Below are 16931 nucleotides of genomic sequence, written 5' to 3'. Positions count from 1 at the left end.
TAAAATTCTCCCAGAAATAGCCCAAGAACTGTGTGGATTTATTGAAGGTAAAGGCACTGTAAATGCCATACATGTCATCAGAACAACGATAGAACGTGCCCTAGAAGTTCAGAAAGATCTTCATTTATGTTTTATAGACTACACCAAGGCATTCGACAAAGTTAGGCACGACAAGATCATCGACATGCTGGAAGTTCTTAATATCGACGAGAAAGACTTAAAGATTATCAAAAACATGTACTGGGATCAAACTGCTGCAATGAGAATAGAAAATGACATCAGCGAATACATACAGATTAAAAGAGGAGTCAGACAGGGATGTGTACTTTCTCCAGACTTGTTCTTTCTGTATAGTGAAAATATCATGAGACGCATAGAAGAAATGCCTGGTATCTCGATATGGGGACATAATATAAACAATCTAAGATATGCAGATGACGCAGTCCTTATAGCAGAAAATGAAGAACACCTGCAGAATCTATTAAATCTCATCGTACAAGAGAGTGACAACATGGGCTTAAGCCTAAACATCAAGAAAACCGAAACGATGGTGATAAGCAGAAAAACTCCAATCTCAACATGCAATATCAAAGTCAACGATACCACCCTCAAGCAAGTACAACATTTTAAATATTTGGGGACCATTATAAAATCAGATGGTAGATGTCACACCGAAATTAAAAGCCGCATTTGCCAAGCAAAAGCAACCTTCCACAAGATGAAACAGATAGTAACAAACATCAATCTGTCACTGGAAACGAGGAAAAGAGTACTGAAAAGTTACATCGAGCCAATCCTATTATACGGTTGCGATGCGTGGACAATCAATAAACTGCTGGAAAAAACAATTGTAGCAACAGAGTTGTGGTTCATAAGACACATGCTACGTATCCCATGGACAGCTAGAAAAACAAATGAAGAAGTCCTGGTTGAAGCAAATTATAGAAAACAACTTATCACGAATATAAGAAAACCGCAGGCAAATTTCTTCGGACCCACAATGCGGAAAAAGAAGCATTAGAGAATATTGTCACAACAGGAAAGTTTGATGGAAAGAGAGGCAGAGGCAGACAGAGGGAAAAGATACTGGACAAGATGACAACGTGGTTGGGAGCAGCAAGAACAACAGACACCATTGCTGCAGCGAAGGACAGGGTGAAGTGGAGGTCCATGATCGCCTACGCCAGTCGGCAAGGCACCCGATGATGATGATGATGATATATACATATAAAGAGAGAGAGAGAGAGAGAGAGAGAGAGAGAGAGAGAGAGAGAGAGAGAGCAAGAGAGAGAGAGAGAGAGAGAGAGAGAGAGAGCAAGAGAGAGAGAGAGAGAGAGTGTGTACCTATAGAGGAATTAATTAGGGGGGGGGGGGATTCTGTTATGACCGTATGACAGGTTGCTGTCTTGGACAGGCTTCCGTTAAGGCAGGTTAGACACCGTGTATAACACACACACACATACATTCACTTACATATTACACACACCGACACCCACAAACTCACATGCACGCATGCACACATGCCACGCACATACACACACACACACACACACACACACACACACACACACACACACACACACACACACAGAGAGAGAGAGAGAGAGAGAGAGAGAGAGAGAGAGAGAGAGAGAGAGAGAGAGAGAGAGAGAGAGAGAGAGAGAGATTCTTCCTTTGTAGATTAAAGGAGAAGACTTAGTGTGTGAGGATGAGAAAGACAGAAAAGAGAAATTAAAAGTAAAACGTTTTAAAAATGTAACATGGAAAGAGAGTAACAATATTGATGTCCTAAGAAAAACTAGATTATGAATAGAGCAAAGAAATTTTCAAATATTGTTGATCTACTTTTGAGATAAAGTATTTTCAAAATGGATCTCATTGGCTAATTTTTGATTATCCTCCCTCCCATTTCAGGTTTCTGTGTGTAAATCCCCATTGCCTTCATCTCCTGTGAGTCAATATGACAGAACAGATCTTGGTGATTCCCATGTTGTCTTTGAGGTGACAGTGACAGACTTGCTTCCGTACACAGACTACATTGTTCATGTCCTCGCTTTCAGTAGAGAGGTCGGTGGTGGTGCCGACAGTGAAGTTACCTTCAAGACAAGTGAGGCTGGTAAGACATGCATACATGACGATAATGTTGTTCTGGTGTTCTTATCTTTGTGAGGCTGGTAAGTCTACTTTTGAAAAGATGTGCGTACATGATGATGTGGTTCTTGTGTTCTTATCTGTGGGAGTGACGGTGGGTTTCAATTTTTTTCATTTGCCAAATTTATTCATTGTCTTCATAAGAGAAGTTTCTTTTAAGGAACTGTTATTTTTTTATTATTAGAAAAGAATCGGATGCCATAATGGACTGTATACGTGGTGCTGTCTAGGAAAGGAATACTGTGTAGTGATTATTCTCTTGTTGTCACCTCTATGCACTTGTTGTCTTCATCTGTCATGATGTTTCCAGCCCAGCAGCAAATACGACATACATTGTTAAATTGTTAAAAAAAAGACTTAATCTTATTATCTTCATGAAAACTTTTTAATTTCCTTAAAAAAGGAACAAACATTCTTTGATTTATTTTTTGATGCACCAGAGAAGCGTGGAGATGCCATTCAAGCTTGTTATCAATTGTTATTCCTAGATATTTGTAAGAATTTACAACCTCCACTTCCTCATCTTTAAAAAATAGTGGTTGCCATTATCAATTCCTTTGTCATTTTAACATTCAGTATAATGAAGTGGTTATCACACTAATTTGTAATTACATTTACAGCGTGCCTGTATTCATTCTAATTTGTTGTTATAAGGCCTTGGAAAGTGGAATCCTTAGGAAATAATATTAGTTTAATTTTTTTGTTGTCCAAAGTACAGTCGTTCGTGTAATGCGTAAACAAGACATGGGAGATTACACAACCTTGAGGTGCACCGTTGTTTGAGAATATTCGATTGTTTCAACATTATCCGGTTCAGTCATTGAGAACACATATCGAAACTGTCGGAATGTTTAGCTTGTTTTTTTGTGAAATAAAATGAGTGGTTGGCGGGTGCTCTGGTGTGGTTTGCTCTTTCTTTCCTTTCAAACATTTATCATCCTGATCTCTCCTCCTTTTCTGTGTTTGTTACTCTCTTGTAATACCCCTAATCTTCAGCACTTATATGACCTTATTGTGTTGCAAGTGCGGTAAAACTCTTACTAAAACTAAGTGAAAAAACCCAGCAAAATAACTGCGCAAGAAACGTTTGTCTCAGCAGTTTAAGAGCACAAATTTGTGTGTTGAGATGACTCTGTCAACATGTGAACGGTTTCTCTTCAGGATTTTGTTGTTTATAGCAGTGTCCTTGTTGTTTTTTCTGTCTGTGATAACACATAGTTTTCAATAAAGCTTCATAAATGTTGTGGACACATTTACATAAATGTTACTATCTCACTCAAAGTTTATAACACAAAGTAGGCCCTCATTCTCTCTGTCTCCAGTTTGCTTTGTTTCCTTGTATGTTACACCATGCTAGATAGAACTAACATATTCCTTTGAAAGAGTTTTCATACTACATAAAAGGTTTTACCTTATTTTTCATTATGTATGGTACTGTTTGTTTTTTGTTGCTTTTTGTTGTTGTTTTTGTTTTTTTGTGGGGGGGGGGGGGGGGTTGGGGGGGGGGGGTCACCTTTCTATTCCTTTATCGGATGAGAACGAGGGTAATTTTACTCTAGTGTTTGAATATTTTTGTGCATTTTTTATATCTTGTTGGTGCGTGATTTTTACTCATGGAGCTAACGAGAGCACACTACGCTGGCTTCTGATTGGCTGTATATAGTGACGTATGTACACATACCAAATTTGATAATACATGTATTAATATGACCTTAGGCCCAATGGAATTGAGTCGGAAATCTAGGTCACCATTGAGCGATCGAGTGTCTGCTGGTGATCTCTATTGTAGAGCAGAAGCCAGACAAAGATCAGTTCAGATCAAAACTGCAGAAGTTCACTTGTTTCTACTCCTAGTGTCAACTATAGGACATATTATTGTTCTAGTGCCTTGTTAATCAAGTCATTGTAAAAAAAGATACGTGTAGTCTAAATGACTCTAGATCTAGTAATACATTTTAGCCAATCAGAAGCCGGGGTAGGCAATCGTCCTTGTGACGTCGTTTCATTGATATCATTTTAGCCGATCAGAAGGCGGTGTAGTGTGGTCTCGTTAGCTCCCTGTGTTTCTTACCCACCGATTGTTTTAAATGAAAGCGTAAGAAATTTCTTTAAATCTTTTGAGTCAAGCAATACTAATTCAAGTCTCTTAAAAATTATTAGTGATATACTATTAGCATTGTACCAAACATTTGTCTTTCTCGTCTTAGCCGCAAGCCCTGTGACAAACGTTGGGCTGGAAAGTCTACCCTTGACCCCTCAGGGAAGGCTGGACCTGAATGTTAGCTGGGTCCCAGGTTATCGGAACGGGGAAACTACCTTCACTGTGGTGATCAAGGAAAAAGAAAGTCTCACCTCAGGGAACTTTATAGTGAAAGAAACACGCATGTTTCGAGGTATAGAATAATTTATTTTGGATTAGTTTTTTTCTTGGTTTCATTTTTGGTTCAATGATATGTATTATACTTTGTTCACGTTGTGTTGTTGTTGTTGTGGTGGTGGTTGTTGTTGTTGGTTCAGTGATGTGTATACCTTGTCCACTTTGTTGTTGAGTTGTTGTTGTTGTTGTTGTTGTTGTTGTTGTTGTTGTTTTTGTTGTTGTTTTGTGTGTGTGTGTTTTTTTTTACCTAGCCCAATGCTATCATCTGGCGCTGTTGTGTTTAGTAATAACAACAAACTGTGTTGCATTTTGGGTTTTGAAATTAACTGTAAGTCTTAGAGTAAACACACAGGAAAACACTTTACATATAAATAAATACATTAATAAATAAGTAAATACATATTATGTTTCTTCACTCTTATAACGTTTTTAGGTAAGTTACACATCTAATTGTTGCCATACCCCCAACTGGAGATGGCTACCACAACTGGTTAGTAGTTAATTATTTAGATCATGTTAGTCCTACATTCCTCAGCTCTTTCGAGTCACGAGGTGGGCACCCTCTGTCCGGCTCCCTAGTGGAGTCATCTTTACCGTGTCACCGAAGTTTCCGAAAGTTTGCACGAAGTCTCATACTATGGGGGTGACTTTGTCAGTATTAGTACCTAAACTACTGGGCTAAGACGAGTTGATAGGGAAAAGATAGAGATGCAAATTTTGCTTGTATGGGGGTAGTGTTTTGTGTTAGCATCAGTATGTTTTGTCTTTTTTAAAATATGTGTGCACTTGCGTTTATGTTAGTCGGAGATTCCCTGTTTAGTAGGCTATGCTTTTATTTCATGGATTGTTTTCAACCGGATTGTTTATCGAAAATGATAAGTACCATGACTTGTGGGTTGACCTGTTGGACGACTCACCGTCTCAGGGCGAGTTTAGTCATCACAATACAATGAATCCACTTTACCCGGGGGAAGCCCCCCTATACTTCCTAACAGTACAGCTCTCCCCAGTTCAACCTTGCATGCTACATGTTTAACACAATTTAAAAAAAAATAATAATGGATAATTTTGATATAACATTTTTTTAACTCTGCAAACAAAAACAAGACAAATAATAATAATAAATGAATAAAATACCATCTGACCCGTTGGTACTCCAAAGTTAGTAATAACACGGGTGTTGTTGTTGGTGGTGGTGGTGGTGGTGGAGGTGGAGGTGGTTCAGGGACGTAAATACTTTATTGGGCCTTATTGTCCGTATTGTTGGGGGTTTTTCAGTAACACGTCCCCTTTGAACATTTAGTCTGAGGGTGGTTGGTGGGTGCTCTGGTGTGGTTTGCTCCTTCTTTCCTATCAGCCTGATTCCGCGTAAAGATTTTTCTGTTGACATCGACCACTTGGCGCTCATATGACCTTAGTTGTGAGCGCCGTAAAGCCTCTCCTTAAAACAAATTCTTTCCTGTCAAATATTTATTGGTGGTTGAATTAAAAGGCAGAGATTTGTTTTGGCTTCCTCGCTTTCGGGCTGTCACTCGCATTGAAAAATTCAGATACAATACGTCCTAAGATTAAAGCACCCGACATCTGCTGTCTTGTTTGCCTTTGAAGTTTGAACTTAACAATCTGTGCATTTAGTGGTCAAAAGTAGTTTATAGTACTCTTCAAGACTGAAGGCTGTGAGGAATAGATCTATAAAGTACTATAGTGTTTTCTTTCTGTTGGTCAGTATGTTCCTCTGCTGTAGATTTTTAAAAAACCCAACTAACTGGCATTACATTTGTCCGGCAAATATGAGGTTAGGTTGGGAGCTGAGATTTGTACAAGTTAGACAACAAGTGTCTTTAGGCCATTCCCAAAGGGGGGAATATAAACATGTTCTTATGCACCGTAGAATTGCAAATGGGCTGATTTATCAGTTTCATTCTCATACTGTGCCGTTACTATCGTCATTTTCCCTCTACTTCTTTCGTATGTTTATCACTCTCTTGTGAACTGCTATTTCCGGGGTACATTGATCGTCGAGGCAGACTTTGTGCTGTTGAGGCTAGAGAGGTGAGCAGAGTAAGCCTGATTCTTCGTTTGGACTTCTCTGTTGGCATCCACTCGTGTCGCTCATATGACCTTATGCAGTTGCGAGCACCGTAATAGCTTTCAAAATTTAAACAGGATCTCCAGTGATGTGGGAATTTTATTCCTTTGACAGATCTGATCTGACATTCAGTACAAGTCGGTCCTTAAGTGATGTCAGTTTTGTCCTTTTGAGGTTTAGTGCAAGTCAATCCTCAAGTTATGTCATAATTGTATTTTTTTCACAGATACATCTGGTGTTACTTCTGACATTCTGGAGAACGTGCTTGGCCACTGGGTCTATGAAGTGACCGTTGAAGCCAAAACCAACGTCGGTATAGCTGTTGTATCAAGTCCTCAGACCATTACAACATTCTACAAACGTAAGTTGATGTGAAACTTGTCAGTGAAAATGGGACATTTTGCTCTTTGAAATTTGGCATGGGTGCATTTATTAAATCTCATTTCTCTATGAGCGATCTTTGATAAGCCTTGTTGTTCTTACTTCCCCAAGACCCAGGACCTGTTACTGCTCTGACGTTGACAAAGAGTACCCAGGTGGCCTCCGACGTTTCCCTGAGCTTTGGTTGTCCAGAGGAAAGAGAAAGAAATGGCGTCATCACAGGCTTTTACATTTCAAATTCGGATGGCGCTAGGGACCCAGTGAGTACATGTTATGTGTCACAACACAGTAGAATCAGGTGCTTGTCAAGTTTGGGGGCATATGGAGTTATTAGTATCACCTTAAAGCTTGTTTTTGCTTTTGAGGAAAAAACAAATACCCATCTTCCTCGAATAGAAGTTGAGATATTTGTGATTGAAGGAGGTGGAGGTTGCCTGGTGTCTGGTGTTAGAGATGCAAATTAACGAGAATGTGGCCGCCAAAGTTGATGACTTCCAACTAGAACAGTTGCTTGCTGAACTTTCTCATTTTTATCAAAAGACAAAGAAAGAAACTGAAAGTCTTTTTGTTTATCCTGAGAGACAATACACAGTGCTTCATCAGTATTCATCACGTTGTTTAGAGCGTGCCACGTTCTGATACTTCCTTCCGTACAACCCCTACCCCCCCCCCTCTTACACACACACAAGATCTCCTCTGTTGATTCTTCCAGGTTGTTGAGTTTGCTCCAGCGACTTACTGCGACAGTGTGTTCCGGCCATCTGTAAAAGTGGTTGTTGGGGAGAGTCCGACAAATTACACGCTCAAGGTCGGTGCAGGGATTTGGAGGACTGTCTTTGTTAAAGTAATAATCATTATAATAGAGATACCATTTGCATAGCCCACATCCCCGCTTGACGGCAAGCTCAGTGTTTAACGGTCTATTACATTTATAGTATTTCTTTACAATCTATAGTAGGGTTAAGGTTACATGTCTGTGGAGTATGCAAAAGGGAGAGTTGGAAAGGGGGCCTCTCAAAACCCAGTATCACAGGAGACAGTCAAGAACATCACCAAATACAACACCAAGGAACAGTGGCTGAATGGATGGGCATTGGGCAAAACTGGAAGAACTATAGTTGCTCATATGACTGCTCCCAACTCAAACGATGCACTAAATTCCCCGAGTAGACGAGAACAAGTCGTAATCTTTCGCCAGTGAAAACAACACATCGCATTGGATTCCTACCTAAGTAGGATCCGCAAGGATACCCCACGTGACTGCCCGCTGTGTGGCTGCCAGAATATTACAGTATCACTCAATCGTTTTACCTGCCATGCATTTAGTGACCTGCGTAGTACTTACCTAGCTGTCTCTCCAGTCGGATGTTGTAGATACTCTATGCCACAACAAAAGGCAGCTGATAAATACCAGTAAATTCTTTGACTTTGGACGGCCGAAGGGTTCGAACTCATTTTGTACCCCCGGGGATGTATTCTTCACATTTTAGAATACTTCTAGTACGAAGACCTCTTTGAAACTTTCAGTTTTCTTAAAAAATCTTTTTGACAGACAGCTGTGCACAGCGTACGGATCGGATTAACTGGTAAATTTCCTCTTTGGAAGTGGTGGCACAGAGTTCCCCTTGTCGTATGGATACGATAGTAAAACAAAACGTACGGATAGGGTTAAAAAGGGGCCCCAGTCTGATCTCGTGCTCTCACTCTTAACCTTGATTTTTTTCAGGTGATGGCTTCAAATGGACAGTATAACAGCAGCTACGTGACGTCAGAAATTGTGATAAGCCCCCTACGTAAGTGAATTCAGTCGGAGAATAGTTTTCTTTTCAAAGTTGCCTATTGTACTTGTACTAAGGTAATGTGTACTGTGGTAATGTGTACTGTGTACTGTGGTAATGTGTTGTACTGTGGTAATGTGTTGTACTGTGGTATGTGTACTGTGGTAATGTGTTGTACTGTGGTAATGTGTACTGTGGTAATGTGTACTGTGGTAATGTGTACTGTGGGAATGTGTACTGTTGGAATGTGTTGTACTGTGGTAATGTGTACTGTGGGAATGTGTACTGTTGGAATGTGTTGTACTGTGGTAATGTTTACTGTGGGGATGTGTACTGTGGTAATGTATACTGCCACCCTCTGTCACAGTGATAATTTCTGGTGTTTCTCACAGCTCTTGCTGCTACTGTGGTTAGTTGAGAAATATGCATTTCACGTCTGGATTCATGATTACCTGAATACAGCAACAAGAAGGCGGATAGAATCACTTGGTAGTATCAAATATATTGGTGTGTAATCAGATTACTGTACCTATTATGATGAAATGCAAATGTACTTACTGCTTTTATGTTGTTGTTTTTTTTTTATTTGTAAGGCATTGTGTGTGTTGACAAAATTTGATAATTTTGAGAGTAAATTCTCTCTCTCTCTATCTGTCTGTTTCTCTCCCTCCCTCTCTCTCTCTCTCTCTCTCTCTCTCTCTCTCTCTCTCTCTCTCTCTCTCTTCTCCCTCTCTCTCCCTCTCTCTCTCTCTCTCTCTCTCTCTCTCTCTCTATCTCTTCTCCCCACCTCCTCGTCGTCGGCATCCACCACCTCCCCCCCCAACACCCACACAAATGAAAGGGTAATGTTAGAACCTTTTCCAGTTGTGAAATATCATTCCAGAACATCTGTACTCAACACCTGTGTGTGTTGTTTACCTTGGTCTGTTGTGTTTATTTTGATCTGATTTCCACCCACAGTCCCTGAAGTGAGTGAATACACGGCTACAGATTTCACGACAGAGTCATCTGCCAGCAAGAACACCCTGACGTCTTTCCCAGTGACTGTGTGTTTGTCTTGTCTCAAAGATTTGAACAACAGACAGGGAAGTTTGACGGAAGTTGTTCTCGCCGTCTGTAAGAATAAGTGTGGAGGCTCTGGGGCAGGTGAGCAGCTCCTGTCTTGAAAAGTGAAAAGTTTTGGGAAAAGAATTCTTTCCTGTCTTGAAAAGTGAAAACTTTTGGGAAAAGAATTCTTTCCTGTCTTGAAAAGTGAATAGTTTTGGGCAAAGAATTATTTCTGTCAAGTAAGGCTGTGGGGCTCACATCGAAAAGGTCGTGGGTCGAAATCCCTCCTGTGACCTGACGTTGTGTCCTTCGGAAAGGCACTTTACACGAATTTTGCTCAATTCATTCAGAGGGAATGGATACCTGAACATCTTGTCAGTATGTTAGTATTTGAGCACTTAATGGACTACTTCTCCGTAATCTTCCAGGATCTTCTTTTCAACATTTTATTTCTGAAACTGGCCACCAGACAACAAATGTCTACATAACAGGGAGGTTAAATAAAATTATTTGATAATTTTGAAGGGCTCTAAGGTGGCTGTCATGTATCAGAAAATATAGTTTTGAGTCAACTGCTGAGTAGCTTGGTGATCATAGTATGAGCACTTTTGGAATTTGTAAATTTAATGTGACTTCACTCGCCTTAATTTGAATCGTCATTCTGTAACTGGTACTTTGTCTGTCTGCCGGGATGTTGTATCCCACTTTGCAGGGTTGAAACAGCCGACCTCCTAAATGGTAAAAATTGTGTCGATGAAGGGTGTGGAACACATTTTTTCAAATGTTATTTGGAGAATGTTCTTGTTTCATCGATGTCACTTTCTTCAACTTCCTAATCTGTTGTAAAAGGTTTTCTCTTTCAGGCCGGAGAAAGCGGGCAGTCGATGTGGACAGATTGAAGACATGGGCCGGGGCTAAATAGGAAGGATTTACTGGCATGTACCGAGCAACTCCTCGGGGCTGGCACCAGGATCTGTTAAGTAAGGCTGGACTTTGGAAACAAATCTACCTAAATATATCCCCCCCTCAGTGGGAAAGGATAAGCCCTCCACTCCACAATAGGAAGTAGGCTACATTAGTAACAAGTGAAGTCATCATCATTATCATCACCATTGCCTTTCTCACCCTGGATCAGGATATAGGCAACGAACAAACACTTTCCACCTTTCCCTATCCTGGGCTAGTCGCTTAATGTCACGCCACGTTTTCCCACTTTTCTGTACATCCATAAATAAGTGAAGTGCCACACTCCAATGGCAGGCGTAGGTGGTGAACTTGTCAGGTGCTTTGCTGTTGCACTCAGGGGACTCGTTTTCGATTGCCGAGTGGGTGAGAATTTTAAATTGAATATCGCATTTTTTTCTGCTGGAATGTTGTATCTCTCTCAGTGCATGGAGGCCGTGACAGGCAGAACTGGAAGCCCTTCTCCTAAACAATTTAAGATTTTGTGATGTGGGTGTAAAAACGCCAATATTAAAAAAACCCACTCAAATGTATCCACTTACTTGTACCTGTGTCAATTTTAAACTCAGTTGCTCTGCAGGTTGGAGCAAGAACTATCTTTGAGATGTGGCAAGGGAACGCAAATAGTAGAAGAGAGAATTTGTTTTCCATCAGTGGTCTCAATAACATTCTGGATTTTATAAAGACTATTGGAATTTATTCCGGAATATAGCTTGCATTATTTCGAGAAGTGTACATTACTGTTTTTAAAACTGAATTCTTTACTTTGAATTTCAAACTATTTACAAAGTAAAACCAAACTGTACTGTGAACTATTGTGAAAAAAACAAACAATTTGAATCTTGCACCCTCATGTCACTTTATGCTGTTGCAAGATCCTTGAAATTCTTACCAAACTGAAACTGAACTTCCTTTTAAAGGATATTTATGTTTAGGGAGGATGTAGTATATACTAAAACAAGAACAAAACATAGCAGGGGGCTCTGTAAGGGTGAAATCCCAACTAGCAAGAAGTCTGTAAGGGTGAAAAGACCAACTGACAAGGGCTCTGTAAGGTAAGGGGGAAAGGATCTACTAACTAGGCCTCTGTAAGGGTGAAAGGATCAATTAACATGGGCTCTGTAAGGGTGAGAAGACCAACTAACAGGGGCTCTGCAAGGGTGAAAGAGCCGTTTGAAAGCTGAGCCATAGAGGGAACAATCTGAAGACCAGGGGCAGAACATTTTATGTGCTAAAGAAGCTGTCTATGAAATATAAAAGAAACAAGTTTGTGAAAATGCAACTTAATTCTATGTTTGCAATTTTAAGTGAGCTGCTTATTATATATTATCAAGAATTTATGAATCAGTTTGGAAATGAATAATTTTTGGACTAGTTTTCACAGCCCTTGTATTTGGTAAAAAAAAACCCACCAAGCACTTTTGCATTTTATGTCATAATTTTTTATTTCCAGGAAAGCCAGGGGGACAATACGTATTCACTGTTGGGGAGGATAACTCGTGTTCTGATACCGGAACTGACTTCTGCAATGGCCCACTTCCTTCTAGAGAAGACTTTCAGTGAGCTCTTCAACTTTTTAAGTTTTTAATCTTACCATGGCAGCCGTCTTAAGCTCATAATGCTCCTTATCACCTGACCATTTGTGACTTGGGTTCTCGTCCTGTTAACTGAGATAGAGTTCGTCGACTTTAAAAAATGAAATTATGCATTTGTTTAAGTTCTCTGTTTATTTTAGAATACGAAAGTATACAGTTGTAATATACCAGCTCAATAGGAACAATAATGTCCCTTTTAAAGGTCTCCAGTGTTGGATTTGTTAATACATTGGAGATTCCAGCATATCTGCAGATAGTTCTTTCTAGGCAATCCCACTATCCCAAAGCAGAATGACGAATGTGACAAAATCAAGTCTTGCCGATATCCTTGTGTAAAAGGCAGAAGTTTTCAAAGTGGTAAATACTATGGAAGTGATTAATTTCAATCCCTTCGTAGATGGCCGAGTGGCATATCCACATTTCCGCATAAGCATTTTTCAAAATCACAAAATGAGCAGTTGCGTCACTCTGCCTTTGGATGACAGACCCCACCCCCCATCCACCCCCCAACACACACAGGCGCACGCACTTTGTTTTGGGGATAGTGCACAGGTGTTGAACTCCCTGTATATCACAAAATTGATCACAGGTATCTCTAAATTAATAATAAGGACACAGTCTGTGTGATATCATTACTTCTTGATATTGAGAAAGACGTTCCAAATAAACAGAGCTGATATACTGTATGTTTTGTCGATAGCCCACAGGTGTTGAAGTCCCTATTTCACAAAACTGATGACACATTTCACTAAATTAATAATAAGGACACAGTCTGTGTGATATCGTTACTGTAAAGGTGTGGGTGGTCAATATCAAACAGCATTGACCACAGACACCTTAATATGAACACAAGGCACAGAACACTACCACACCATGTCGATCAGCCGCTACACGCCAAGTGCAATGACTCTTTTATTGAAGAGCTCTCATCAAGCATGAACAGACGTTTTCCTTGACTTTTATTAATTAGCCAAAACTTTAGGGTAAAACTATAATACTGTAACAATTACTTCTTGATTTTGAGAAAGACTTTCCAAATAAACTGAGCTAAATTAGTGTGTGTTCGTTTCTTTAACAGAGTACTCCTTATCGTGTGCAACGGCGCTGGCTGTGTGGATTACTTAAACGATGATTCTGTCTTTGGAACAACACCTAACAGTAACGGTTGGTGGATTTCTCAGGTTTTAATTTCTTTCTCCTGTTCCAGACTGTAAAATCTTCTATTGTCACTTAACACTTCAATGTTTTTCAGCATGGGCTATGACTTAACACTTCAACGTTCTTCAGGATGGGCTGTCTTGTTGTTTTGTATTTATTTATATATGAATGTAGGCTACTCGTACTGCAAGTTATATTTTGGCAGGAAATAGATAATTGTTGAATTTTGTTTGTTTGTTTTTTTAGTTTTTTTTTTCTATTGACAAAGTTTCTTCTATTTAAGTACAATGGGCAGGCCTTATTCCAACCTGCTTTGACATGTTTCATCACTAACGATCATGAACTGCCCACTTGCAATTAATTGCTGTGACAAAAATATATGTTCTTATGGACCTGACATCCTGGCAAGCAAAGCGAGGAGTCATATCTACAATTTTACCTTTCAGTTTCAGTCTCATGCCACCCACGTCATGTGTTCTCTCTTTTGAGTTTCACTAGAGATAGTCCATGTAGATTCACTTTCAGCAGACTTGAAGAATTTCTATAATAAGAAAAAAAAAGAAAACAGAAGCCCTCATCTGGGATGAAAGAAAAGGCACTTTATCTGTTTTCTGACGTAAACAGTGCAAGACAATCTTGAGAAAATCAGCATCTGGGTGTCACCTGTATTTTTCTGACGTTTCTGCTTCTTCGCTTGCATACTAGTTTGTTGACGATTTGTCAAAAGAAGAATGAATATGATACTTATTTTAAAGTGTCCAAGTTTTGTTTTCACTTTTACATGTCATATACTTGTTTGTTTATATACTCATTTCCAAAAGAAACTTGACATAAAGAATAGTGTTAAATATAAAAATAAACCATTGCAGACATAGGGACAAAATTTTACATATAAAAAGAAGAAGCATTTCAGAATTTGAAAACCTGTATTTTAATGCACATAATACACACTTGGTGCTTCAAGCCCCTCCTGAAATGATAAGGTCTGAATTTTAAAAATCTGAAAATGTGCATTTTTCCACCAAGAAACTTTACATTGACCTAATAATCCTAAATTATGGTTTTCGAAACGTCTTATTGCAAAATACATTGGTACTGGTTAAATCTAAAGCATTTCAAGTTATGTCTGAAAGTTCGGCAGGATTAACATCTTGTGTGACCGCCGCCTGCAGCAATGACGGCGTGGCATCTGCGCCTCGTAGAGTTGACGATGTTGGAAATTTGATGTTGTGGGATAGCGTTCCAAGTGTTGGTTAGGCTTTGAATCAACTGAGCGTTGTTCTGAGAAGCGGCATTCATCTCTTAGATTTGAGGCCCGAGAATATCCCACACATGTTCAATCGGGTTCATGTCGGATGATACTGCTGGCCAGGGATGAATGAAACCGAATTGTTTGTTGTGCGAGGTAAGCTTGTGTCACCCTGGCACGATGGGCTCGAGCGTTGTCCTGTTGTCAGGTGTAGCCTCGATGGTTCTGTACAAACAGTGCCACATGTGGCTACAAGATGGTGGCTACGTAGTTGGCGCTATTTTATGCTGTCGGAGCATGTACCAGTGTCGTCCTGTGGTCTCTTGTGATTCAGCCCCTGACCATCACCTACCCATATCCCCGGTAAGGGATTTCATGTACACACTGGTCAGCAAACCTTTAATTTCGACGGCGATATACTCGCACTCGACCATCGTAGCGACCTAGGACAAATCTAGACTCATCCGTGAAAAGGACCTGAAACGAATAACCGTCTGTGTGCTCACTGGTTGGTGTTGCCGGAGGGTTCTGGCTGTATGCGAAGCAGACTGGAACTTGTCCTGGTGGGTGGTGCATACCGACCCTGTGCCGGGTGGTTATCCGCGGCCTCCCTGATCTTGGCCGGTCTCTTGTACTTCTTGTGTTCATGTACCTGGTCTTCAGACTGTAGATGGTTTCCCTGCTACAGTTAAAAATCCTTGCCACATCCGCCAGGGGAACGCCTGCTTCGAGATGCCCTACAGCGTGCCCCGCTCGTCTGCTCTGAGACGCGGCATGGTTGAAAGTCGACATTTTTCTAGATTTCTGAAGCTCGCAGTTCAAATGCAAACGATGTTTTCATAAACTTTTTACACACCTTTTGTAGGTTTTAATAATAATAATAATAATAAATGACATTTATATAGCGCTCAACCCCGAATAAAGTACACAGGCTCTGAGCGCTTTACAATACAGTACAACATACAACAGTAACATGAAACGTTGTGTTCTGACTAAAGAAAATTATTCCAAATATTCATCTTATTAATTTAAAAACAGAAACGACTTCAGCTGACTTTTGAATGAATCAAAAGATTTGATTTCTCTCAACGTACTTGGTAAAGCATTCCAGATCTTGGGGCCTTGGTATTCAAATGCCCTTTCACCCATTGTTTTAAGTTTCATAGATGGTAAAATAAATTTATTTTTGTCAGCTGATGATCTTAAACTGCGAGTTGGAATGTACAGCCTTAACAGATTTGATAAATATGATGGTGCATTATCATTCAAACATTTGTGACATATGGTGGCCAACTTGTACACATCCTTTTCTCAACAGGAAGCCAATGCAAAGTTCGTAAAAGAGGTTTAGCAGAGTCTCGCTTTCTTTTCCGTAAAACTAAACGTGCTGCATTGTTTTGGACAGTTTGAAGTCTTTTAACTTTCTTCAGTGATATTCCTGATAACAAGGAGTTACAATAATCGAGTTTTGATAAAATTAAGCTAGTTACTAGTAAAGCAGTATACTTGGTATTGATCAGATGACGTATTTTACTAATTTTTCTTATTTCTAAATACATGCAGCTGATCAGATGATTTACCTCAGCCGACATTGACAAACTAGAATCAAAATAGATGCCAAGAATCTTAACTTTTCTTGAAAATAAAAAATTTTCATCCCCAATTTTAATGTGATCATGGTCAACCTTTTTAACAGACTTTGCACTGCCTGCCAGAATGACTTCTGTTTTATTATCATTTAACATCAATTTATTTTTGTTCATCCAGTTTGTGACTAAGGTAATACAATTTTCAGCACGATGGACAAGTTCATCTAAGTTGGTAAATAATGTTGAACCATAAATTTGGGTATCATCAGCATAGAAATGGTACTTTAAGTCATATTTAACTATTTCCTTGACAAGTGGTTGAGTATAAATGGTGAACAAAACTGGACCGAGGACTGAGGCCTGGGGGACCCCATACTTAAGAGCATGATCTGATGACTTTAGCTCTTTAATAAAAACAGATTGGTAACGATTTGATAGGTAAGACGAAAAGCAGCTAAGGGCAGTCCCAGATAATCCAAAAGACACTTCCAATCGCTTCAATGAAATGTGATGGTCAATTGTATCAAAAGCTGCTGATAGATCTAAAAGGCTCA

At 39.7% G+C, this 16931-nt stretch overlaps 2 protein-coding genes across 2 annotated transcripts in view; both read left to right on the top strand.

Moving 5' to 3' along the window:
* LOC101851049 overlaps positions 1-10788 on the top strand; it is a gene marked incomplete in the record, with an annotated part of 38654 nt that extends 27866 nt beyond the window's left edge. The window contains 8 exon segments of the mRNA XM_035970493.1: positions 1915-2116; positions 4359-4544; positions 6844-6978; positions 7110-7258; positions 7711-7806; positions 8725-8791; positions 9737-9922; positions 10687-10788. Of these exon segments, the coding sequence (XP_035826386.1) occupies positions 1915-2116; positions 4359-4544; positions 6844-6978; positions 7110-7258; positions 7711-7806; positions 8725-8791; positions 9737-9922; positions 10687-10745 (1080 nt within the window).
* Positions 10678-16931, top strand: part of LOC101848596 (receptor-type tyrosine-protein phosphatase O) — a 34892-nt gene continuing 28638 nt past the window's right edge. Inside the window, exons 1-3 of the mRNA XM_005101197.3 lie at positions 10678-10803; positions 12240-12345; positions 13460-13545. Of these exons, the coding sequence (XP_005101254.1) occupies positions 10761-10803; positions 12240-12345; positions 13460-13545 (235 nt within the window). The 5' untranslated portion in view covers positions 10678-10760. The remainder of the gene's footprint in view (positions 10804-12239; positions 12346-13459; positions 13546-16931) is intronic.

Source organism: Aplysia californica, unplaced genomic scaffold (assembly GCF_000002075.1).
Source record: "Aplysia californica isolate F4 #8 unplaced genomic scaffold, AplCal3.0 scaffold00273, whole genome shotgun sequence".
In the NCBI taxonomy this organism is placed as follows: Eukaryota; Metazoa; Mollusca; class Gastropoda; order Aplysiida; family Aplysiidae; genus Aplysia; species Aplysia californica.
The sequence above is the reverse complement of the archived record's forward strand: the minus strand, read 5'-3'. Positions and strand labels throughout refer to the sequence as shown.